At 39.9% G+C, this 27,273-nt stretch overlaps 2 protein-coding genes across 2 annotated transcripts; both read left to right on the top strand.

Annotated features, from left to right (window-relative positions):
• The first annotated feature begins 14 nt into the window (after positions 1 to 14).
• LOC140935900 (vesicular glutamate transporter 3-like) lies at positions 15 to 11,521 on the top strand. The gene is made up of 10 exons (XM_073385476.1): positions 15 to 418; positions 1,366 to 1,399; positions 2,034 to 2,233; positions 3,344 to 3,431; positions 3,857 to 3,952; positions 4,573 to 4,697; positions 5,968 to 6,123; positions 7,536 to 7,665; positions 10,279 to 10,517; positions 11,131 to 11,521. The coding sequence occupies exons 1-10, from the start codon at positions 263 to 265 to the stop codon at positions 11,299 to 11,301; spliced, it is 1,395 nt and encodes a 464-aa protein (XP_073241577.1). The 5' UTR covers positions 15 to 262; the 3' UTR covers positions 11,302 to 11,521.
• A 3,593-nt stretch (positions 11,522 to 15,114) lies between these two features.
• LOC140935899 (vesicular glutamate transporter 1-like) lies at positions 15,115 to 25,864 on the top strand. Its single transcript, XM_073385475.1, has 11 exons — positions 15,115 to 15,193; positions 16,325 to 16,510; positions 18,275 to 18,308; positions 19,436 to 19,635; positions 20,081 to 20,168; positions 20,858 to 20,953; positions 22,004 to 22,128; positions 22,612 to 22,767; positions 23,235 to 23,364; positions 24,447 to 24,685; positions 25,646 to 25,864. The coding sequence occupies exons 2-11, from the start codon at positions 16,355 to 16,357 to the stop codon at positions 25,808 to 25,810; spliced, it is 1,389 nt and encodes a 462-aa protein (XP_073241576.1). The 5' UTR covers positions 15,115 to 15,193; positions 16,325 to 16,354; the 3' UTR covers positions 25,811 to 25,864.
• The last annotated feature ends 1,409 nt before the right edge of the window (positions 25,865 to 27,273 follow it).

The raw sequence follows: 27,273 nt of genomic DNA, 5'->3' as shown, positions 1-27,273 counted from the left end.
TACAGCAATAATTGATCATTCATTTGACGAGAAATGCAACTTTTAGGTAAGAACTAGACTGCGTACCGCTGGACGCAGCATAAAAATGTAGTTTGGCGACGGTTGAAACAATGGACAAGTTGGAGAAATACCAGCTTTCAAATAGCATTCGGATGGAAGTGTGATGCGGTCATCATTAAACACATGTTACTTGGAATCCGTTTCGTTTTGACGCTGGAAGAAGCCTTTTGGACATTGGGGAACTGGGCAAACAAGGCAAACAATGCCCGTAATTGCCCCACCAAAGCGTTACGTGTTGTCTGGAATGATTTTTGTTGGTTTTTTTGTTATGTCTGGTTTACGAGTCAACTTGAACGTAGCTATCGGCGCCATGGTTAAAAACCACACGGCAGTGGTGGACGGACAGACCATTTGTAGGGTAAGCCTGTATAAAAAATATTCCTCTATTTATGTCCCATTTATGATAAACGTATTACTTTGAACTTTATTTTCCCATTATAATTATATATACATTCAGCGGCAAAGTCGGGTACAAACTGTTCCCGACATCTTTAGTTCTTGAAATAAGGACTCATTTTAAAACGGAAACGTTAAACAATCGGTGGTATATTGTATGGCGAAACTGAACGCTTTCAAGAATATAGAATAGATCTTAGATTAAATTTGCCATTGGCTTTACGAAAGGACTACCTGAGATCAGAAATATTTTTAGAAGAGAAACACTTTTGAAATGTTTAATAGACCTTTTTACCGATACGGCGGCCATATTGCATTTATTAGATTTAAGGAGTATTATGGGATGCCCTGGGGGAACTCGCTCAGTATTTGCGCGCTTTTCGGGCGAAAAGAGAACTTCAATGTATATTTCTCGGGAAAAAGGCGATCATTATTACATCCAAACACTGCACAACAATCTTTTTTTCCCATAACAATCTTTTTCTAGGAAATCTAAAAGAAAAATTGACCAGCGTAAATACTGACCGAGTCCATATCGGATCGAGCTCATGCCCCCTGGGCATCCAATAATACTCCTTAATCTTATTAATTCAATATGGCCGCCGTATCGGTAAAAAGGTCTAGTAAATTTTCAACTTCATTTCTGAATTTTGCAGCTAAATTCAAAATGTTACGCTCTTTCCGTTAGAATTCACCTCATTCGAAAACGTTTTTACGCTCGTCGCCATTAGCTCAACAAACGTTGCCTTTTATATTCCGTGTTCCTGGAGCCAATGGTCCTATCCACTTATTTATCAAATACTTAAGTGTCGTACACAACTACCAAGGGAAAGTTAGCCACGACTTCGTAGCGTCGAATAAGGCACATTGTAAAATCTGTCTTCATCTTTTATGTTTTATCTTTAACAGGAAGCAGAGTTCAAATGGGATCCAGAGTTAAAAGGTATCAGAATATAATTTGCCTACCGTACGCAATACTCGATAATTTTCCGTAGATGCACAAACTGGAACTTATAAATGTGTATATTCAGTAACAGTTACTTAAGATAGCTCGTATCGACGCATAAGATGGCTTTTATCCATCTTTGTATTGAGTGGAACTCAAGGTAATCCCCGTATCATTAAAACGTTTCAAGCATCTGAGAAAGAAGAGAAAATGGGGAACCTGCTCTTCCGTCGCCTCACTTTCCTCGCATTTTTTGCGCTCTCGCTTCGTTGGCGCGTTAAGGCTTACAATAGTTACAACCACGAGATTAATTATAATGAATGCCTAGAACAATTGTGTTTCTAGAGTGTTTCAAATAATGACTTAAAACGGCTAATGAGAAGAAAACACAAGATCGCCAGACTGAAACGAAAACGCATACAAAAAACCCTGCATTGTGAGATTCAGCATAATTTGATTTGACTGAGAAGTGAGCGAACAGTAGAAGTATTATTTAATTTAGTTGAAATTATTTATAGTTTCTACGTGCTTTTATCCTACAGTCATTGTTAGATGAAGGGTCATTATTCTGTACTGTCCCTTCGCTTTCTCCAGACCCTCCAAACGTTATCTGAGTCTCTTCCTTTGCCAGGTATAATCCTCGGTGCATTTTATTACGGTTACATGGTGTTCCAGATTCCTGGTGGATGGCTGGCCTTACGGCTGGGCGGGGCACGTCTTTTTGGAGCTGCGGTGCTTGTAGCATCAGTGTTTACCTTGATGACTCCTTTTGCGACCAGATGGAGCCCAGTTGCTTTGATATTACTAAGGATATTAGAAGGACTAGTGCTTGTAAGTGTACTCTATACTGAGAAGAAACGATGTGACCACAACAAGACATCTTATATTTACCGTTTAGAGAGAGAGAGAGAGAGAAAAGTTTCATGAAAGGCTACTACCTTTTGCGCCCGACTTTACGCTAACACTTTGCACAAAAACTGTTCCAATTTTAACCAAGAAAATACGTTAGGGTCGGGTGAAATTAACAAGAGTTTAAAATGAAACTATGCTGACTCTATCAAGGCATCTCCACCCGATACTCAAGAAATGCCATGTTTGCTATTATATAAATCTTTATTTAATGGAATAAACAGCAGCGGTAGTTGCTTTTAATATAGTATTTCAATTATGACAGCGCGCTTATTCAAACCTGAATGTAAACAAATTAACAAATTTTAACAAACTACGCTGGCCCTCCCCCCACTTATACTTGCGAGGCAAGAAACGCCATATTTGCGGTCATGTGATACATCCCTATTTAATGGCAATTTACAGCAGGGGTAGTAGCTTTTATAGAGCATTCTAATCATTACTCACTTCTTTCAGTGCGCTTATTCACACCTGAATGTAAGCAAATTTCTGCCTTGTGATATAATATGGACGTTGGTACTAAGTGACAGCTCCTAGAATACACCGTCAGCCGAGCAACTAAGCGATCCAGTGTGCATCGCAACTTAAAGGCACTTTCATACAATTTTACTTTCACTTTAAAATATCCGCGAAAGCAATGGTGGAAGTGTCCATGCAAAGAAATTGGGCAGAACCGGACTGCTGACTCTCCATTTGTCAGAACTGACCAGCCAGACCATTCCCGTCGCTAAAAGAATTTCCTTTTTAATCAAAACCCTCCAGCCAGATCAGTCAAATCCTATATAGTATGCACCAAAGAGCTGGTTTTTCAGCAAGACTCTTGGAGAACGCCTATTTCATTTTCAAACTGACTGGTCAGGCAATGGTCCGGCCGGCCAGTTCTGACAAACGGAAAGCGCCCTAACAAAAACGTTCAGGTTCAGTTAGTACTTTCTAATGTTACTGTACTATTAGAGTAATGAACTGTTCGGTCTCCTCATTGAATTACTTCCTTTCTATCATAGTAAGACGTGTTGCATATATGTTTCTTAGGGTGTCTTATTCCCATGTAACCACGCTATCTGGAGTCGCTGGGCGCCTTCTGCTGAGAGGACAACATTAGTAACTGTGTCCATTACAGGTGTGTGTTTTGCTCAATGATCACTCGTCATAACAGCCATTATTAAAGAAGCTGGGTCCAAAGTCAGTTAGTGAGAACTGACCATCAAATTGAGCAAAACAACCAGGAAATAATCGTAGAACAACGAAAACAGATTTATTAAATAACACAATCATGCAGTTCAGCTAACAGAAAAGAAGGAAGAAAAGAAAGTTAAAAGAAGATTAAAGCGGATTACAACTGTTTGTTCTCATATAACGAGCCAGCAACAGTTTGGTGGTCTAGCAACAAATCTTGACAGAATAAAAACAGGAGAGAAAAAAAGTAAAAAAAAATATAAATAAATAAAAAAAATAGTGAAAAAATCCCCTTCCATAGCTTGCTGGAAAGTAGTCGTTTAAGTTTCATGACATTTAAAATCCGTCTGTTTTTTGCATTTCTGTTAGGAGCTAGCACTGGATATTTACTCACCATGCCTATTTCCGGTCTATTGACCAAATATGGTTTTGACGGAGGCTGGGCCTCTGTTTTTTACTGCTTTGGTAAGCATTGATTATTCTCACAGCCACCCCAGGCTCCTTGGAGGGCTGCAGTTTAATTAATCCAAAATTAATCGATTTAGGGGAAAACAAGACATAATAATCTCTTAAGGGTATTTTCAGTACTCTCACTTGTGACAAGACAACAACATCGATAAACTATATCTAGTTAATTTTGGTATTTGGTTCTTTTTTGATATTTTGAAATTGTAAGGTTAAAGTTTTCAAAAGAAACAGTCGGTTTTTCAGCTCTAGAAACTAGCTTACACTGCGTTATTTGTTATTTATAAAGAATATGGTATAAATATCGTTCTGACCAAGCATATTAAGGTCATTATGGCTAGATATTCAGATATTGGCCAAGTTGTTGCTGTTTTTTTTTTGCATTGTTATTTCTAGCCATCTTGACGCGAAAAGTTTGGTCAAAAACGGATTTCCTATGTGATCAAAGACAACCTTTTCGTCGTAAAATATCTTGTTTAATCTTGTTCTTGGAACTAGCCATATCAAAGAATAATGACCACTATTAATAATAGTTTGTATGACATTGTGGTTAGTACTCAATTTGCCTAAATTTGCGTGACACTGCCCCGTTTAATTGATTTAATTTCTTCCTTTACCAGGAGTTTTTGGTATTGTGTGGTATACTGCCTGGATAGTAGTAGTGTATGATTCACCCTCGGTGCATCCCACAATATCCGATGAAGAGAAAACATTAATACAAGCCACTGCTCTGGATCTTTCTAAGGTAGCGAAAGTAATATTAACAAAACTTTGAGCCACCTGTAAAGAGGACGAGCGATGCTGAAAAACGTTCTAAGCTGAAGAGGTTAAAGTAGACTGCGTGTCGGGTGCGTTAGTTAATTTGTTTAGTATTTAAAGAACGCCTGAGGAAAACACGCGAAGACGGAAAGAGGCGTCTCTCCTTTTCTCCCCTCATGCCCTGTCAATAATCTCGTGCCCAGATCTCTTGTCGACGAAGCCAAAGGCGAGATCTGGTCAAATCGCATTTGTACCCGTGATCGTCAGGAATGTGACAGGCGATGAAAGAGAGAATGCTTGAAATATATCCTCAAACTGGCGGCCGTGTTTCGACGTGTTTTAAAAACAACGAATTTGATAGAGCCGTGAAGTTTTCTCTAACAAAACTTAGTTATACGTACTGCTCAAGCATGAACCAACTAATTTGTTGTTGTTGTTGTTCAGTGAAACATTAAATGTAACGCGGCAATTAGTTTAAAATAAATTATCATGGTGCGCGCAAAAAGCTTAAAGCAGTTCGCGTCAACTTCTACAAGACATTTTTTTTTTACCCTTTTCAAAATTATCTTGAAACCGAGAGAAAGTTTTAAAAAGTCTTCAATGCAAAGATAAGATTAAAACGGTTTTACAAGACGAAAAATTACTTCCTCGGTGAATTTGAGCAGGAGAGCTGAAGACTTTGCAAAAGGCCCATGTCAAAGCGCGCACAGAAGTCAACACTCACGTCATTCGCTCACAATCTAGCCGATCAAAATAATTTTTCTTACTTGACCAGATCTCTCCTTTGGCTTTGTCAACAGAGATTTGGGTACGAGATTGCCCTGTCGAGCGTAAGGGGACTTAAGAGAACCCACGCTGCTAGTCAAAGAGAGTAGGGGGCGCAGATCCTGGTGATATGGGCTATCTCTTATATATTCTATCTTTCTCATGAGTGTAGGGAACGGACTGTCAACACTGGTCGGCAGTAATTGGCTTCATGTTGTTGCGATGACCCTAAATACTAAACAACAACAACAACAACAAAAAACAAAACAAAAAGACAGTGCGGCTATGGAAGTCCTGGGGTGGGAACGATGCCACAGTTTGCATATAAAGGTGAAATGCGGTGCTCTAAAAAATATACGTTTACCTAAAACGAGTTTCAAAACGTATCGTTTTGCTGTATAGTAAATAAAATATTGGGGTATTTAAAAAACTGGATAAGAGATTGTGGATGAAGTCTTAGAGCACGTTTTCTTGGTTTACCCGTATTTCAGGTTGATACGCTTCTTATTCCTTGGAAATCAATTCTTACGTCACCACCAGTATGGGGAATAGTAGCCGCTAACTTTGCACTGGACTGGGCATTTTATGTTTTACTTATATCGATGCCAATTTTTCTATTAGATGTCATGAAAACATCCATCACTAAGGTAAATATGTTAAGTCATATAGCTGGCTCTGTCTATAATTCCACTTCATATACATGTATAACAGAGGGAGGTATAGCCTGAGAAAAACAGCCGACATTTTGCGACTCCACCAGCGGTTTCCCGGCGAAAAGAGAACAGAGGAACGGGCGCATAAATTCCATACTGATGACGAGTCACTACCCTGATCTGGGTGGTGCTTCTTATTGGTCGACGCAAATTTGCCTCGCAACACGTCCAATCTAAAACATTACTCGGATATGCGTGTCACAGTCAACTATCTCTTAGACAGACAGCATTGGGACAACTACTTTAAATATCCGTCTTAGAGAGATACCCACTGTAACTATATACAGAGAACAGAGTAGTAGAAAAACGAACGGCGACGCTACACGAAAGACTCGAAGCTCACATCTTTTAGGGAATCACAAAGCTTCAATCGGTCTCAACGATTGAAATACACTTTACAGTACGACTTCTCTGATTGATACACATTTAATGTAAGACGCACTGATACGATACGTCTCATCCGTCTTATCAGAAAGACTAACAAAGAAAGGGTCTAAAGATCGGGCAATCCTGCACCTCTTATTTCACTGGTCCCCTTTAATCTGCACTTCCATTGTTTTCAGGGATAGGGGCATTGTTATGCGACAATCCCTATTGTTTTCCCAGCTTGTCAAAAACAGTCTTTCAAATAGGTGCAGGTCTACTGTAAAGATCAACAGACTAATTTAGGCGTCAGTTTCAAGAAGGTATCGGTCCGAAAGAAGAATCTGTTTAAAGACGAGTTGCCGACCGCATAATTATGTTGTGCTTTTATCCTTGCTTCAAATTTACTTTCCCCCTTGTTGTTAGGTGTGGAAATATATGAAAGTGAGCTTCAAGAGAGGATAAAAATACACTTTTAAGCCAAAGATAAAATTGAACCACAGTGCATATAAACACAGAATCTAAAGGCCGGCCGCGTGATTGAGTAGTTGTATATAAAGAATAAAGCTTGAAAAATAGGTTTCACTGGGGCTTTGAAACGAAGCCTGTACAAGAGCGAATTTCAACTGACTAAGTTGCAAATGCTCTACTTCATTAATATATTGATTTTAAATCAATTTTGGTATTCAGTCAAAATATTTGTTTGTTATGTATGGAATATCGGCTCTAATAGAGCTTGAGCTATCACGGGTATAATTAAAGTAAACTGACGTTTTGTTTTCTTACGTACTTTTGCTTTTGCCTTTGACGAAACTGATAGATGCGAAAGAGAATTAAACGTCATTCCATCATTGTTAAGATATTTTGACACAAATTGAATTACCTGTTAAAAGTTTCTACGAAAATCGTTTTACTGCTTTTATATATTTTGCCGTGGGGAATGTTTGATTTCTGATAAAACAATGCATTTTCCTCTGATTTAGATGGGTTTCTTAGCTGCGGCGCCTTTCCTTGTTAAAGGTGTGTGTTCTCCCATGTCAGGATTAGCAGCAGATATTCTAAGGAAGAGCACAGTATCAACAACAGCTGTTAGGAAAATATTTTATGCTGCTGGTACGTAACTTAGAACTTAAAAAATTTGAGAGGGATGTTAAATTTATACAAACGGTTTTATGCGCTATGTATGAGTTATTTAGCAGGCGTAAGGTCAAGGATGTCTCAGATGTCTGGGCCCGGTTGCATAAAACCTGCACTTAAGTGCTCACTTAAGTAGGTCACTTACGAATCCGTTATGGGGACACTTACGGGTGTTGCATGGAACGCACTTAGCACTCTCGTAAGTTTCTGTTTTACGTGGTAACTTACGGGCTCACTTAAGGGCACAGGTAACTTTGATATAGTACCTTATCAGTGACCCACTCTATTTTTTTTAAGCTAACCATCGATGGGTGTAAAGAAATTAGCTGGTCGTTTCGAACACTGTTGAGCCTCTGTTAGATGATAAATTCAGCCGGTTGAGATAACGTTTTATATAGACAGAAAAAAGTGTGTCATCATTTAACCAAAAAAAACTTATTCGACCGAGAACTTTCGACATAATAAAAAATAGTTTCTTAATGTAATTTCTGCGCAGGTTCTAAACTACTTGTTAATGTTAAGTTTTCGTCTAAACAACTGCAACTTAAGATCAAGCGGCTGTTCCTTCTTTTTTAGAATTCTCATTTTGACGCATGCTCTCCTTTTAAATGCTCTTCATATATCTTCTTAATGCTCCTTCCTTTCTCTATGTCCTTGTTCCCTAACAGAGTCGGAATCAGGTACAGTTTGGTTATTTTGTTTGTTCTTCCCTTAAACGGCTTTCTTCTTACTCCTTCTCCGAAGTTCTCTAGCCACTTTCTAGTTCAACCACCCTGTCTGGGCGAACTGGAAGGTAAGATGAAGTTGACGATAGGCTGTATTTCTCAATGGCGCCACTTGAAGCATCAAGGGTGTGTTCTCTGGCTTGGATATTATTCCCAGAGTCTATTCCACCAACTATGGATACGAGGTAGGGATTTTCTTTTCCGAGTATCTCGGTGATTAGCTCGTCACCATCAGTCCACTCTATTGCACCTGCACCCCAGTCTTCTTTCGTTTGGCGTATTTGTCTTATTATGATTTTATCCGTCTTAAAATTCGGCGCTCTTTTTCTGGGGTTAGAGCCTTGTTCATCTTCAGAATTCCGTTTCATTGACATCCTAGAAATGTAGAAATGTTTTTCTAAACGATGATGAAGAAGAAGCTACGGGCGACAGCAGCAATGTTGATGAAGGGTACCAAGACGACATTAATGAAACTGAAGAGGGTCGAAAAAAACGTTAGGAATTTGTTCGTTGTTTTTTTTCATAATCCTTATAATCTATTGAAACTGATGACAGTTTTAAAATATTTTCAGATCATTCAGCAAAGAAGATTGACATTTTAATATCCTATAAGTGCAACTCATCAAGTCCGTTGACTTTCGTTGAAATACGTTTGCATGCCATCGTTATTTTACAAGAATATTTACTGATAATGTTTGTTGCATGTTCTACTTTTTTTTTTCTGAAAGACGGCTTTAAATAAAGTGAGCCTCAGAGGTGAAAAAAGCACATTAGAACGGAATTACTTAAATAAAACACTTTTTTTTCACTTCTCAGTGAAAGATCTCGTTAACTTTAGTAGAAACAGTAAGGATACGGGACCTACATAGGTCCCGTAAATTTACGTGCCATTTTTTCCGTAAAAAAGGTTTTATGCAACACCCGCAATTTCTGTTGCATAAATGACACTTAAGTGAATACTTACGAAAATCGTAAGTGCAGTCACTTAAGTGAAATCCCTAAGTGGACCACGTAAGTGATTTAATGCAACTCACTTAAGTTACGAGTACACGTACGTATACCCGCAACTGTTACGGGCGTTTTATGCAACCGGGCCCTGGATATTAGCCAAGTTCTTTTTTGCGTGAAGTCGATGTAAAAACGCAAAAAAGAACGAGGCCAATGTACAGACATCTTGACCGATATGGAATTGTTAAATGGCCAAAAAAGAACTTTTTCTCGCGGGATGAACACAAGATTGACATAAGAAATCCAATCAGGACGCAGGTCTCGCTTCATCTTGCCCGCTTGCAGATTCAGTCATATGATAACGCCATCTTATTGTCAGCAAAATCCTGAAAGCACAGTTATGGCTGAGTAGACAGAGCGGTAGCTGGACTTGCAATTGATTGCATGCAATTTATTATGATATGTGTGGATCCACTAGAAGTAGTATTCTATTCGTATACTCTGACTCTTAGATGCAGCGAACTTAGAGATCAGCCTGTGTATTGTAAGTGTCGTGGCTTACAAGTAGTTAAAAGAGAAGAACATTACAGACCCGTCAGCCCCAAAAGTGGTCCTGGTTGCTTACGACGGGTTTCAGGACTTTTACTGGGCAAGTTTTGATGTTTAGGTGGTCGCTTATTGGAGGTAGTCGGGCGCACATCAAGGTTCGAATGTAACACAATCCAACTTGGGACGGTATCGAAAGCGTTATAGAAATTAAACTCATTTTATTCTTTGTAATATAGGGAATTCTAGCTTTGCATTCGGCTTTCGTATGATCTGGGATAACGTTATCCACCTCGGCCGTCCTCGATCCGCATAAATCTTCACATCATACTCAGATTTTTAATCAGATTTTCTCGTTCTTTCATTACAGGCGCGATAGCGAGTGGATTGTTAGTCCTGATAGCTGGCTATTCTTTAAACGTCACAGTTGTGGTCGTCTGTATGAGCCTCGCTGGTATGACGACGTCACTAGCATACCCAGCATACACTGTGAACATGCTGGACATTGCTCCGCGATACGCCAGTATCATCATGGGCATCTGCAACACAATCGGCACCACTGCTGGCTTCGTTAGTCCAACTGTTGTAGGTTTTATCACGCAACATCAGGTTGGTATCTCTCAATCTCCTTCCAGGGTTCTTTCCTACTCGTTCTTGCGGAGCCCCTGGAAAACTTTAGTCAAGAGGGGAGGGTGGAAGGCCGGGGTAGATTGTTTATTCCTGGAAGTACCCAGTAGGGCCATGTCTCAATAACCTTGTCGCCGTTGAGGGTAAAATAGTAACCACTGACGTAGTTTGTCTAGTTTCATATCATCAGAAGTAAAAAAGAATGATGCTGAAAGAAGACCAATTTATTTAGATGTAAATTAGGTGTGCCAAGGAGCTCAGAATTTGATAGGTTTATAGCATGGGGTTTGCTACCATTACAGATAAGGCATGTCCATGCATCTAATGCGGACCTATTAACTGACTCAGCATTTGAGTCGATGTCTGAGTCTTCGATATAACCTGAGATCAGGCCCAATTTTAGCAGGTATCACACATTCTATCTTACCCGCGGAAATGTTATTCAAATAGCAAAACGATAATTGATACTGCCGACACATCCACTTTACCTATTTGGTATCAAAGTTACTTTAGAAACTGACCCCTTATTAACCGAATTTTTTTTTTATTTTAGCCTAACGTTTTCACTAAGTAAGCCTTCTGCCTTCTCTTACAGTCTGCAAAAGAATGGCAAGGGGTGTTCTGGATAACATTTGCGATTCTACTAGCGGGAACTGTACTTTTTTGCCTATTTATGTCTGGAGAACGTCAAGAGTGGGATAAAACTGAAATGCAAAAAGCTGCAGATGATACGGTGGAATCACAAGCTGAAACTCCGGCGAGTTGAGGAATCTTCACTGCGCACACTTAGGCCTAATATCCTTTCTTGTCTACACAATTTGTTTACGCAGAAATTGCGCCCAAAATCACTGTTCGTTTGGTTTTCGTGCCGGTGCAAGAACTCTCCGTCATAGTGTGAACATGACCTAAAATGATCTAAGATGATATCTCAATGTACAGTTTTCATTAACAGTTTTCTGACAGTTTTACAAATTTTCACCAAGAAAATCGGCAATGGATGGCCTATAAGACACTATAATTGTAGTCGATCTACAAATAATTCCGATTTAATAGGCAGATTAATTGGTACGAATAACGTAAAATTTTTTTATGAGTCTGTACATGTTTTGAAAACGTTTTGCCGACGATTTTCTTTTTTTTATTGTCTTCTCCCTATTAGTTTTGACTGTTTTGAGTGTTGAGACATACGTTATGTGATTAAATGCCTAAACCGCCTTTTGAGCGAAAGGGAGTGACTTATAGATCCAGGAGCCTCCTGCTAGATCATTATAATTTATTCTCTGTGCCTTGTAAGTTTATTGGGTGGATTCATTTGTACTATAGTTAATAGAATGGAATACCATAAAATTCCGAAAATAACCCCCGGGGCTTATAGTTTTCAAGGGCCCTTTTTCAGGGGCTTATTTTTGAAGGGGCTCATATTCGGAGGGGCTTATCTACGAAGGGAAATTTGCGTTGCAAAATGGATTGTGCTAGCCTTATAGTTGGAAGTAAATTTATCGTTTTTGCTTTGTTTCACTTTGTATTTGGGGGCAATTTTTCAAGTACAAGCCCCCGGAGGGCTTATATTTGGAGGGGCGATTTAACGGAGGGTTTTTTGCGTTACCGGTTTGGGGGGTTTATATTTGGAGGGGATTATACATGGAGGGGCTTATTTTCACTTTGTATTTGGGGGCAATTTTTCAAGTACAAGCCCCCGGAGGGCTTATATTTGGAGGGGCGATTTAACGGAGGGTTTTTTGCGTTACCGGTTTGGGGGGTTTATATTTGGAGGGGATTATACATGGAGGGGCTTATTTTCAGAATTTTACGCTATATGGTTATGAAGCCCGTCAGATTTCTTTGTTATATGACTCATTATGTTTTGTTTTTATAGATTTTTCGGAATTAACGGTGCACAACTTTCAGTTACTAACCAGTGAAAATGTCGCATTAATTTATTCTGTCACAATTTTTGAAAATAAAACAAAGGATTGTGCACAGTCATGGAGCTTCCAACATAAACTACAGCACTGTTATTTTTATCTTCAGTTTGATGTTTACTGTCTTTCATAACCAGTCTCCTCAACTAATGAAGCAAAAGAAAACGTTTTCCGTATTTGCACAACCTGATGATATGAGAAGACAGTTAAGCAAAATATCTGCAAACCCGAGGCGAATTGAATTGAACTGAGTTAAGAATTTTCCTTTTGTTCATAACTTAAAAAAAAAAACAACTGAAAAATCCAACGAGCAAATGCTGTTTTCCCCTGCTCGAAAAGGTGCAAATGAATCCACAAATCCTCACAAATCCTACCCGTATAGAACGTTTTCCCATGACATCACGGCAGCCACATTTGTGTCCCAAAACAATAGAACTGCGCCATGTTGAGCTCCTAACCAATCCTGTGGGAATTTGATCTCCTCTATTGTAAACGCTTTGAATTCTTTTGTTCCAAATACATTTGCATAGATGGTGGCCGCGTGGATGAAAATGCGTTATTTGCTGGTGGGTCGTTGGTTGGTTGGGATGTTAGTAAAATAAGGAACGGGGAATGGGAAAAGGGAAAATGAAAAATGAGAAGAAAACCTAAGTTCTTCACACGAACGAATTTTTCACCGGCTGAAAAATTTGACAAAACACTTCGTTCACACGAAAAACAAAATTTTATCTCTGTACACAAGAAACGCTTTTCATAGCCTGCGAGCAAGCTCCCCTATTTTAGTTTTGTGCGAGAGAACGCGTGAGCGAGCGGTGAAGCCGCGAGGGGCCGAGGGAAGAAGAGCTTGAAAAGATCTCTCATAAATTTTCATTTGTACTTCGCCCAGACGGAGGAAACTACCATTGGCTGAAGAATGACGTTCCGGAAATCAAAGTTGATTGATAAGAGGCCTAGGTTGCCTGCCCTAAATTTTCGCGGCAAATGTAGAAACACGATGTTCTTATCGCCAACACCCGTGTTATGTTGGCGATCGCAGAACTCAGTGAACTCACTCCGTAAAAGAAGACAGGCAGGGGAAGAAAATCTCTCTCACTCTCTCTCCTTGATTCTGTGAGAGATAACTATCGTCTCTGTGTCAAATTTGGTTCTCAGGGGGATCATATTGGAACCGAGAACTTGTTTCAGCCAAGCGCTCGTGTGATGTAAGCTTAGAATATTGCGAGCAGAGGATAAGTCGGGCCGAGTTTGTAGTTCTTGTGAAAGGAAAATCAGAACCCTTGATCAGTTGTATTGATCTCGTTTGAGTCAAGCGCCTTGTTCAGTTCTGAACACGAGAAGAGTCAGAAGGTGAAGAGAAAGTCAAGCGCCCGATTCAAGCGCTGTCTTCCAGCTTCCCTTCGCCCGATTGAATTCCACTAGGTAGAAAAAGTCAGTGACATGTACATTACAGCGTAGCTGACGAAGAATTAGCAGTTGACCGTCAAGAAAGACAATAAAAGGAGTAGCTTAGGAAGCAACTGTAGTAATACGTAAAGAACCAAGTCCAGGAAAAAGCTGTTCTCCAGTTGGTTATTATTGCGACAGGGAGCTTACTAGTCTTCTGAATGTAGACGACTTTTCAGATGTAAACAAAACGAGAATCAAAATATTGAGCTCTTATCCGATCGGACATGTTGACGTTCGTTTTTCAGTGGATTAAAAAAAAACATATTAGTGGTAAAAAACGTTGTTTTGATGCGGCTCATGTTTGCGGTAACAGTTTTCACGCTTTGCGGTGTCCCGCGGTTTTCGAGGTGGAAATGAAAATTTATCAAAAAAGATCGTTGCAAGCTCTCCTTTCTCTCCCCCACCCCCCGCTTTCGCGTCTTCTCTCGAGCATCAAATTTTCACGATATCCCCAAATGAAGAGGTTTCTCGCAGGCTAACACGGAACTGACGAACCAGATTGAATTGTAGCTTTTTTCCGAAGTTTCACTATTTGCCCATGGGCGGCCTGTTACTTAAGCAAATCCAGAAAACGTCTTCCAGCTAATTTACCTCGCATCCATGCAACCACGCCTTTGCCGTACAAAATTTTGGACGGTTCACACCTGGTCGGCCAAATTTTCCGTACCCAAATTTAGACGGTCATGGTGTTCACATTGAGCCGGTCGAATTCTCAACCGAACCGGTTAAAAATTTGACCTCCATTTTAGCGTTCGATTTTTTGAACGGCTAGGCGTTCACATTTTCGTACGGCTAGCTTTGTTCCTTGTGAACAGAACACCTGAATGTACGCGGAATTTTCGACCGCTCGAAATTTCGTCCGGTTCTGTGTGAACGTAGCCTAGACGTGTGAATTTTTCTTACGGCTAGCTTGGTTCCGTGTTTGCTGTTAAATTAGCCAATTCTTCAATGTTTACTGTTTCCGGAGAAATACTGTTTTGTGTTTTGAGGGTTTTTGTTAAAAAATAGTATCTGGACACTATAAAAATACTTGATATCTTTCACATGCGAAATTAACGACGAAAATGTAGTCGAAAATGTTCGGATTTTTCGTTGGAAATCTTTGGCAGTCTTCGGACATGATCGGAAATCTTCGCCAGCTTTTGAGAATCTTCGGTGGTCTTCGACAATCTTCTGAAAGAATCGGAAAACGTTGGAGAATAGCCAAAAACTCTTTGATGTACTAAACAAAATAATACTGGCCCTTTTGGAGCTGTCTTTGTTTCTTTTTGGAAAGAATTTACTGTCACGGTGAGTTTTTCAATACTGCTAGTGTTAAAATGCCTATACCTTAACTGTTTTCATGTTACAGAGCCAGAAAATTAAGTGTTTGGTGCTGTCGGAGTACCCCCATTCAGATCCTCTTACACTGGTCAAAAATTTCGTCCGCTGCCGTGTTAAAGTAGCAGCTTAACCGTAGACCTATCAGTAACTTCATTTATTACCCTTTCTCTGTTTTGTTCCCATTTTCCATTTTTCCGTTCCCTGTGCTCGTTCCCTGCTCCCCGTTTTCGCTATCATGGCTTAACCTTTATGGGTTTTTGTAAACAAATAGCTTAAATATAGACCGCATTACTTGTATGTTCTGTTTAAGCCATGTAGGTCATGTGATGTTTCCAAGGAAATTTGCCCTTTTTAAAAATTATGCGTACTTACGCACCTGTATAAGTCGAAATTTCAAAGAAATAGTTATTTAGAATAATCTCTTGACCCAGATTGAGAAAACAACTAGTAAAATTTAAAGAGTTGTTCTATGTATTAACTAAACAAGACTACAATAGGTAAGTTTTTTTATATTTTACGATAAATCTTCTTGAGATGATCAAAGAAGCACTTTTAGGCAGGATATTGGCTGATGCTTAGCCTGAATTCTGTTAATATTCTAGACTATCAGGACTATCACTTATCTTAAACATAAAAAAAAATACCCCGAAACCTAGCCGGGACCCGGGCTGGAAGACTTGGGAATCTGACATTTTCCGTCTGCCGTAAAGGCAATGGTACTCCCTCAAATAATAATATTTGTAGGAATCCCTAAGTGTTTCAGATAACTGCCAACTTAATGTTTAATTCATCGTAAGAAAATAAACACAGGTAGATAACAGAAGAAAGTATTATTATTATTATTGTGTTATCGGGTTATCCCTTTGGTTGTATTTGTAGCATCACTTTATGATCCAAAAAGGGTCGTTGCTTTATAAAGCAAACATAAGGTCCGTGAATGAAACGAAAGGTATGGAACTTTTAGGAGCTGAAGAATTGCAATCTTTAAAGTCCATGCCAAAGTACCTGTTATAAAATGTAATTTAATTTTAAGGACAGGTAAAACAATGAAAGGAGGAAAACAAGTTTGCATTCTTTAACCAACGTATCTTGTTTCAGCCGTGTCGAAACCTGTGAGATTACTGAAAAATGAGTTTAAACGGGGTGCCGAAGAGATATGTTCTGTCAATCCTAATCTTCTGGGGATTTTTTACCATGTACGCACTGCGGACCAATATTAATGTGGCCATCGGCGCGATGGTCAAAAATCACACAGTGTTCAAGGATGGAAAGGAAATCGAGACGGTAGGAAAATTAAATGAACGAACAACAGTTGTAAGAATATTCGCCGCTGCTGAGTTTGTTGGGCAGTATTGAACAAGCTAGTCAAACGAATTTAATTCCTTGCTCCCCACACTCGTCAACAGGTGAAGCGTTGAATGTTCTAGCGTGGTCACACATTGTCAAGGTCAAAACCTGTCAATATCAAGGCGAGGTATTAAATTCGCTTGTCATTAGAAGCAGGTTGCTTTGTTTCTGGTATATATTCAAGGTAAAACATAGAGATATATAGATCATTTTTTCTTTTAAGCGAAATTTAGGACATCATTTCTACTTATTTTAAAACAAAGACCCCAAGCACAGAGAGCGCTCCCCAGCTGAGTATGAGAGTACCGGTGTGGTACAATATTGCGAGTGAATATTTTCTTGCATCTATTATCTAGAGTCCCATATAATCCTTTGCGTTTACGACCATTTTTAGATTACGCAATATTGTCCATAGCATAGCTCCCATACTGGGCTCCCTGTGATCCAACGGGTCAAATTTTGCGTGAGTCTGGAACAGGCTGAAGGCGGGTGTGTTGTGCATGCGTAATACGTACCACGGGAAAGCTAATACATTTGAATCAGCAGTGATCAGTTAGCTTCCAACATAGACGTTCTTAGGGCGTGCTGGACGAACCAAAAAACGCCCGGTTCCTAAAAGACCGATTAGCGCTAATCCAGGATTAATTTTTTTTCCATTTTCGTAGTTACCTTCCAATGTATTGCTTAGAGGACCATTTTTTGTTGTCATTACTGTATCTTGGAGTAAAAGCTCAAAATTATTTTTAGCTCGAGTTGCATGTTCTTAGACAAGAAAATCTTGCTTAAAATTTGGCTTAATCCTCGGTTAAACTTAACCATCTTTCGAGGAACTGGGCCAAGGACGTTAGCTCCTGATACAACAGCGATTTACTCCACCAGGAACTCCGGGCAGGTTATGGGCTCCTCACTCCAATTACTCATCAATCCCGAAAAGGCAGCAAAATTGTTGTTAGAAGATGACGTGGCAGAAAAGAGTAGCTTCCAAAATTTTTCAGCAGTGTTTCTTTCTTTTAACATTGCTCCCATTTCTTTTCAGTTGGCGAAATGATGAAGGAAAAAATGCCAAATTTTTGCTGAATAAATTAGCACCATTTACTTGTTACATTACAGGCTAGAAAAGCATCCTTATAACCTGTTTAAAAAACCGTCTTTTTCGCTTTAAATGTTTATAACCGAAAAGAGTGCCGTGACCACCAATTTCATATTCTCTAATTGTAATCAGCATGTTAGGTTTCAGCTTTTCAAATGACGGGTAAGGGTTCAAAGCTAAGTAAACGCAAAGGTAAAGTAAAAGTGTCTGTGAATCTTATCACACAATTTGAGATAATTGGCAAGAGGCTGTATTTGCCAATAGTTGCCACAATTAAGTATGAACAAAATGAGCGTTACCGGACTTTCAATTATAAACTCTTAAAGCTAAAATTAAGAGCGTGTAAGCGTGTAGTTGTTATGTTTTTACCCGTTTAACTTGTTAACCTATGATTGGGAGCACATGTCATTGTTTTAGAGCATAAACTGGAAAATAGTGGTATTATTAATCCACCCAAGCAGTCCGGAGAAATACTAGAAATGGTTTATTGCGCGACCTTCGAGTTTATAAGAGGTTTAACTGGAGCGGTTTTACTGTTCCCAGCATAGCGTAGAATTAAAAGTGAAGGACGATAATTATGAAAACAAATTGTTTGGTTTTGAACTTTACAGGCAGCAGAATTTAAATGGAGCTCAAGATTACAGGGTAAGTTCCTGTACACTGATCATACAAATAATTTTGATTACATCATAGTTGTTATATTTAAAGGCCCAACCAAAAATCCCTAACAGCGATTAGACTTTCCTTGCCCTGTAGTATAAGGAATCGACTCACTCCTGGATGTGAATTGCAAAAGAAAAACACTTGCCCCACATATCAAAGCAGTAATTTTGCGAGCCATTACATGCGTTTACTTGGGTGGAGAAAATATTAATATATAGATTCAGCCATAGCTAATGAAGAGCGAAGGGTCCATTTATATACTTTTAATTACTGAAAACCAAAACATTAGAACGAATAAGCTGTCACTGGGTAGCAAAAGTTGTTTTTCTCGTTCAAATCCTTCTAATTTTCGGTGGCCGTTGCAATCGCTACTTTCGAGACGTACGGCTGAAAATTTACATGCTACCTAATTTTAATATGCTCTTTCAGCTCGTGCAAACAAACGTTTTCAAAGGCGAACTACTTTCCTGTTTACTAAAAGTTGATCACGTGATCAGCAATTGCAAAAGGCCCATTCAATGGTTTCACTTGTATGCAATAAATAGCAGCAGCTACAACCCACTTTGAAAAGGAGTGGGTCGAAAGTGGGCGCTGCCAGCACTGTGGGAGCCTCGCGAAAAGGTCAAGGTCAACAAGATGTCTTCACTGCCCAATTTATTTTCCGAACGCTGACAAAAGAGAGTGGCAATTGATTCTGATGCCTGTCTTGCTGACTTTTCTTTGACTTAGACCAACCAGAAACTGAAATATATTGCACAGATATATGTCAATCCCACTTGCTGCTTATTGAAAAGACAATTTTCTAAATGAAATCCTTGTTAGAACTAAGATTCTTTCACAGAATTAATTAATAAATAACATACACGGCGTAGTACCCGGGTCAAGCGAAAATTATGCAACTCACTCCCAACTTCCTGTCTCGCTTAACAATGGCATAAATGCCTTTCCTAGTTCCCAAGTGATCACTCTTTTCCAAATTGAGCTGTTATGAACGTAGTTTGTATTTGTGACTGATCAAACTCCTGATCATAAACTTTGTTTTCATTCTAAGTCGTCATTTTCAGAGTGAAAAAATGAAAGGTTTAATGAAATGGTTATTGTTCTTCCAGGTGTGGTTCTTGGTTCTTTTTATTATGGTTACGTAGCACTTCAGATCCCTGGTGGATGGCTTGCTGTTAAACTGGGGGGTACACGTCTATTTGGTCTTGCAGTTCTAATAGCTTCAGTTCTTACAACACTAACCCCTTTAGCCGCTAGGATCAGCGTTCTACTGCTGATAGCTGTCAGAGTTGGCGAGGGACTGGTACTAGTAAGTATCAAGATGCTGTCATCTTTAACTTTATTTGCAAAAAAAATCGGATTAATTGTTTTGGAAGGGTTGTCTAAGGACAACTAAAGTTCGCGTTACCCTCTTCGCTGATACAGAAGTAGTATAGTAAGAATGTTTTTAGACCTCTTTTTCGCTGGTCTCCAACACAAAACCCAACAATGAAGTCCAACCTACCAGCTTAGCCTTGGTGAAAAGTTCCCAACCAACTCCACGGCTTCTCCTAAAAAATTGGCTTATGCCCATGCCTCTTAAACACCGCTGACTGAACTTTGTACAAGCAATCCTCTTATAACCTCTTATGCGCATTTGATCATATTTACATGTATTTTGCGCAGTATAAACATCAAATTATTTTTATTATTATAACCAGAACTAGTTTCTCACTAAAACTATGTATTACTCATTCTACATAATGTGATTGCAGGGAGTGTTGTTTCCTTGTAACCACGCCATATGGAGCAAGTGGGCACCCAGTATGGAGAGAACCACTTTAGTTACAATTGCAGTCACAGGTAAAACACCCCGTAAACCACTCTTAAATTCAACCGTTCCCCTTAATGGCCAATTTCGGTTGTAGTTCTTTTGATGATTAGGTTTTTGTTCATACGCCACTTGCACATCTTCCAAAATGCACCTTATTTGCCGCCCAAAATTTTGCGTAAGCATTGTTTTCAATTTCACTTGAGACGGCTGTAATACCCAGGAGAAATGAAAAACAAAGGTTATGCAGAAATTTGGGGGGCAAATAAGGTGCATTATGGCAGACGTGCAAGTGGCGTATTACTTAGTATTTCCTTCATCAAGTAAAGCGAGAGAAAAACGTGTAATAAATAGGATGTTTTGACATAAGAAGTATTTTGGCACCTTAGCCATTCATGCAAAAGTGATAATCGAACCTGGTCTTTTTTATCACTCCGGCCCTAGCATAGTTTCTTTACGTCGAATTAGCCCTTACGGACGGGTTTTTCATTTGTATTAAGTAATGTACACCGTTTATTCGTAAAAATATTCGACCTTAAGTGAAAAGGAAAACGAAATATTTATAACCTAACAAGTGTAGTAATTTTTAAACGTAAAATAGAGAGAATGAATAATCTGTTCTTTTAAGAAGATGCCTGTTAGGACCGGATGAGCGCCTCTTGTAGTAGGTTACTAAAGCGAAAACCGAAATAAATTTAAAATGTCTGCTTTTTGCTTTTAGGTTGCACTGTTGGTAGTATAGTGTCAATGCCAGTCTCTGGTTTATTAACAAGAATCGATTTCGATGGCGGATGGCCAGCAGCGTTTTATACATTTGGTGAGCATTAGTGTTGTTTGGCCAGGAATAAGCCATGATTTTCACGTTGTTTTAATACACACTGGTTTCCCCACCAAATTCTTATAACCACAGCATCCAACTTATCCTGGGTACTGAAAACAATGCTTATGCAAAACATTTGGATGGAAATAAGACGTGTTGTGGGCTATGTTAACGTCGCTCACAGATTGTTCTATTAGGCCTCTCGGGACCTTAAGATGCGACGACGGCGACGACAGCGGGAACTTCAAAACAACAACTTTGCACGTGCATCACGATTTTTTTGTACATTTCTTTGCCGTCACAGCACGAGTACGACGTGAAAATGCCTAATTTCACGTTTTATGGAGGACGTAAACAAGCCACTACGAAATTTTCTTTCTCTTTCTGAACTTGGATATGGTTTTTTAGGAATTCCACTCCAGGAGAGTTCGCCTAAATTTGACAAAGTAAATTAGTTGGAACTGTCGCGATGAAGACTGAATGAACGCAAATTCACTTTTTAGGAGATGTTTTCGCTGCCGTCGCCTTCCTCGGATCTTAAGGTCCCTACTAGCTACAAGGAGGCCGTGTTTACTAGCCTGAGGGTGACACAATGAGCCCGCCTCTCCTTATAGCATGTAAAACAACCTCTTTACTATAAACTTAATCCCAATGTTTCCTAAAACCTGTCGAAAACAATCGAAGAATAAATGAGGCTTCTCAATTCTCTGCTTAACATGAATGAGGATGGAAATATGCGACTTTTATCAACTTTTTGAGGAACATGTCTGACTTACCGACAGGTCACCCACAGTTTACCATGACCAACACTTCGCAAACTGTCGGCCAACAGTCGGGCGATAGATGATGAAAGTTGATAGTGAGCAAGCTCGGTAGACCTGTCGGCCGACCGTCGGTTTTGAGAAGTTGTTCTTCAGAATTACCACCAAGATAGCTGAAGATAACTGGACCCGGCAAAAAGTGAACACTCGGCCATTGAGAGCCTCAAAGATGGCACGTATTGATTATTACATTTTAAGTATGGTGTGTATATTCTTTATCATACAGGAATTTTTGGTATCCTATGGTATGTAGCATGGTATATTTTAGCATTCGAGTCTCCATCCGTTCATCCAACCATATCAGAAGACGAGAAAGCCTACATTGAGTTAAGTGCAATCAATATGGACGAGGTAAGAATCCAAGGCTACTTTGGCCTAAGAAGAAAAGCACCAAGAATGAAGCACCAAGATAATTAGCAATTATTGGATTCGGCGCGTTCAGCGTGTGTATGATCTGAAGAGTTATGGAGGAGTGTACCTATAACACAGTCCAAGATCTGCAACATTCTCGAGATCATACTTAAGCATAATCCAATAATTGTTTTAAGATCTATTCATAATAATTTCTAGTTTAAAAACAAGCTAAAACAAGCTCTAACCATCAACTTCTTCCTTCTTATTTTTTCCCGCTCTGACTTTGCGCCCAACGCCACTGTTTGAACGCTTGTAACAGGTTATCCTTTGAATGAGATCAGCCCTGACGAAAATAGTGACAATATGATATCGCGTCGGGCAATTTTTGCTTTTTCTAAATTAATGTAAGTTTCTTCCCTCTTTAAGCAGCTCCACGTCCACTGTACTAAATTATTTTGACATTTGACGCAACCTTTACAGGTAGCTCGAGGCACTGTACCATGGGGGGCCATCCTCACGTCACCTCCTGTTTGGGGGATCATAGCAGCTGCGTTTGCTTCAGATTGGGGTTTATACGTGTTACTTATATGCGTACCGCTGTTCCTAATGGACATCTTGCACTACGAAGTTGCAGCAGTAAGTCTGAAATGATTTCTGCGAACTCATTCGTCTCTCATTTTCGGTGTCTAGGGGCGTGCACTTGCGTCAGGGCTAGGCGGCCGATAGTTGGCGTTTTGAAATCAATCCAACAGAGCTGAGCCTGTGCTCCAGTTGAAATGTTCCCCTGAGACAGATAGGTGGTCAGGTTATTTTTCGTCCCTCAAGAATCAAATTAGTGAGAGTGCTGTGAAACAGGACATACCATTTTTCAGTCCTTCTTATCCGAGGACATGTCTGACACAAGCCTAAACAGCCAAAAGCTACATACAGTATATCAGTGTTATTAATTTGAATGTCTTTAGCTTACATACATAAAGGTTCCTAATCAATTTGCGTGTTCTGATGTCACTCTTTTTCGTCCGATATTAACCGGGAGAACTCAATGTTTTCTGTCCATCTTTTTTCTTTTAGATTAACATGTTTCTCTTTCCTTTTTTTTTCAGATGGGTTTTGCCGCTGCCGCTCCGTTTCTCTTTAAATCCTTGTCCTGTCCTATTGGGGGCATAACCGCTGACCTTTTCAGGCGAAGAATTCTTTCGACAAAAACTGTCAGACGTGTGTACTACTCAACAGGTACTGCTCACTGCGCTTTACAGCATCGTTACGCCTAATACTAGTCTCACTCAAAACGCCAAGAACGCTTATGGGAGGTGTTAAGATGCGAGTTCGTCTCGTGCCTAGATCTCCCACGACCAGAGGTCTGGGTGCAACACTTGGACCCCGTGAGTCGGAGAAAGAGGGCCTTATTAAATGGGGTTAACCGTCAGCCGTCAAACGGCCTAAAGTTTAACCGTCAATCGTCAAAAAAGGTTATTTTTTACCGTCAACCGTCAACTATGCAGATTGATATTTCATATTCAATTTATTTCAAATCTCACCCTTTCAGCTGATCTTCACGGGATTTTGGCTCCTGAAGAAACTCTAAACTGGAAAAATCAGTTTCTAGGTTCTCAACAACACTTTTTCTAAACACTACAAAACCTTAGAACTTTGTTATATCCGGAAATATTTTAACATTTTTAAGTGAAAGGCGAAGACAATCGCCAAAACACAAAAGTTATACTTAATTTATACAAAAGTTAAGTGAAATTCACTTATCAAGTGAAAATTTAGTCCAGGGTTTTAACTGTTAACCGTCAAAACTGAAAGACGCTTACTGTCAACTGCGAGCCTTCACCATAGGTCTCAGTTTGCGGGCGCCCAGGCGGGTTTTGAATATCTCACGCATTGCGGTCGCCCCCCTGAGCCCGTACGGGGCCCCCAATAACGCCCGTTGTCCAGCCAACCAGATAAGCGGGCTTTGTAGCTCCTCTCAGCCGAGGCGAGTGCAAAGCACTACTTTAAGTGCCAGATCCACACAACACATATGGTGGCTGTTGGCTGGGATGCAGACGGCAGTTCTCCCACGGCATTACGCAGGGAAGGCATCCTACGGCTATGCCATGCTGATGAGCCCTAACAAGGGCGAAACAGCTGTACGTGGCTGCCACTGCCAGGGTGCTATAGCTGTGCGCATGCGTGAGGAGGTACTGGCTAGGCCGTGGGTAAGTGTATGTGTGCCCCTCGCTTTCAGTTTTTCTTACATACAGGACGCAAAGCCCCATAACTCAATTACTCGGGAACGCAACAGTTTTCAACGCATTTTCGTTTTTTAGGTGCAATCACTGCCGGACTTTTCATTTTAATGGCAGGCTACATAGAAAGTCCCAGTATCGTCATTGTTTGTATGTGTTTCGCTGGCGCCGCAGCTGGTATCGTCTATGCAGGATTTCAAGTGAATATGCTGGATATTGCACCGCGAAACGCATCCATTGTTATGGGAATTGCAAACGCAACAGCTAACACTGCAGGCTTTCTAAGCCCAATGCTTGTTGGGTTTATAACACACAATAAGGTGAGTTTCTTTTGAAATAGCCATGATCCTACTAAGGAGTGGTTTGACGACAAAAAAGATATACAACCTTTTCTAAGTATCCATTTTCTAATTTCAAGCCGAGAAGGGCTGGGTACGAGTCCGCGTATTATGTGATAAACAACACGAGATCCACATTGTCAAAGCGCTAGCATACCGAGCTTTACAAGATTGGTGAAAGTATGGCTACAAGATACAGCCATTTAAAAATCAATCTCATAAATTAAGTCCCAGCAAGAAAAACCAATCTGTCCTAATCGCAAAAATTAGTTCCCGCAAAACACAAAAAATTGCCAATCCGCAAAAATTTCGTGCCAGACAGTACTTACATGGGGCGACTCATCGCTTTCTTTGAAGCATCTGCTGCTTTTATTTTTACGTTTGCAGCTCCATATTCTGTCCTAACTTTACACACTACATAGGAGAAATAATGCAATAAAAAATTTAACGTTTATTGTTGCATTGAACTTCTTGTTGGGCTAGTAATGAATTTTTTGACCTGGCTAGGTTGGTCTCCCACATAGGGAAAGTTAATTTTTGTTGTGTTTTGTAGACGTACTAAGATCTCGGCAAACCATGCCAGCCCAAGAGACCAATTCCGATATATTAAATTCATATTTGGCTGCCATGCTTGGGAGAATAAAACAAAAGAAATCATTTTGAGGCTCAGCAATGAGTAATACATTTCTTTTGTTTTATTTCCTCAAGCCTCAGAGCCAAGTATGAATTTTAATAAATCGAAAATGGTCTATTCATCCACTAACCTAGCCTGATTTTCAGCCGCCTCCTCGAACCGCAAACTCGCGAGAGAGACGTCTCTCTTGGGAGTTTACAAAACAAGGAGACGGCTGACATTCAGGATACTACCAATCGATCTCTTGACGGTTTAGGTGTTGCAGCAACCGATTAAAAAAAACTCTCTTGTTGTTTCTTCTCTTTCAGACAGCTGAAGAATGGCGTACTGTTTTTTGGATCACTTTTTTAATTTATGTCATGGGTACCTTAGTATTTAACACATTGATGTCAGGTGACAGACAGGAGTGGGACAAAGTCGAAGGAGTGTCTAGCGAATCTTCATCAGATAGCATGGCCGTAACATCAAGATAGCATTTCTGTAAGTTCGATGACTGTTTCAAAGCAAGAGCATAACAATTCAGAGGACAGGCGGCAAATTGGTTTCCCCGAAATATTTAAAAGCCGTAACTGTTTATCAGTTACCCTGCGAACAGTAGCAATAGGGATTTAAGACCCAACGACGCGGACGACAACGAGAACGTCATATAAACAATAGGTTTAATAAGCAAAACAACAACTTCGCACGTGTATCACTCTTTTTTGTACATTTCTGTCCCGTTTTTGCACGACTACGACGTGAAAATGCCTAATTTCGCGTTCTATAGAGGAGGTAAACAAGCAACGACGAAATTTTATTCTCTTTCCGAGCTTGAATATGTTCTCTAGAAATTCAGCTTCGGGAGGGTTCGCCTACATTTGACAAAGTAAGTGGTTAGGAACAATCGCTATAAAGACTGAAAGAACGCAAATTCACTTTTTAAGCGACCTTCTTGTCGCCGTCGCGTCGTTGGATCTTGTAGTCCCTAATAGCGTGGTGGCGCTAACACTAAAATAGCATTTATGTAAGTTCTTCTTTTTTGAAAGTAAGGGCAAGTATGCAATTCAAAGCGGACAGGCGGGAAATTGGTGTTACCCGAAATAAATATCTATAAATCGTAAGTGTTTATCAGTTACCCTGCGAGCAGTAGCGTGGCGTCCTGCCTGGAGAAACCACTGCACGCAGGGCATTCAACAGTAGGATGCTTAAAATGAGTGCACATTTGGTTTCGGCTCCATTAAATCCTATAACTATTGTAGATCACTTTAGGAAGAGCCGTTCACAATGTGAGCACAGATACTGACAAGGCATATGAGTAGGAAAACAGCCCAAAGGAAATGTAAAGGCAGTACAAACGCTTTTTAACACATCGTCACTGCTGTACATGCCGAAACCCAACAGATTTTCGTACCCGATTTACACGCACATGCGTGAATTCCAATTAAAAAACGTCCCGGTTTGGTCGCGTTTCTGAAGATTTTGAACTGACCTTATACCTTATCTAATAATACCTTTTTAGCCTTCTATCTTGTCTTTAGCGATCGACAGGAACCGTCCTGTTTGAGGAAGTTTCAACCAATTTTCCAGTTTTGGGGTGCAAATGGTACACACTATTTGATACTCAATAGAAAACCACTTTATATTTAAACTATTTTATTGACAACTTGTTACAAACATCTACCGAGACAATCTCGAAATCTCGAGCAACTCATTACTCAAATACTACGGTTTTCTGAATTACAACGCAAAACTCCCTGCGGCAAAACCTGGGAAAACAGCCGAACCTTTGCAGCGCCACTTCGGGTTCCCACGCGAATATAGCAATGGGGCCGCAAACAACGGTCGTTTACTCAGGACATCAAAATAACAATGCAGAGAAACAAACAAATTAAACAAATATTAATGAGTTAAGTGGAGCACGATCGGTCTGTGTGCGTAGTCCTGAAAAGGACTGTTT

The sequence above is a fragment of the Porites lutea genome, chromosome 4 (assembly GCF_958299795.1).
Source record: "Porites lutea chromosome 4, jaPorLute2.1, whole genome shotgun sequence".
In the NCBI taxonomy this organism is placed as follows: domain Eukaryota; kingdom Metazoa; phylum Cnidaria; class Anthozoa; order Scleractinia; family Poritidae; genus Porites; species Porites lutea.
Note: the sequence above shows the minus strand (reverse complement) of the source record. Positions and strands in the feature narration are given on the sequence as shown.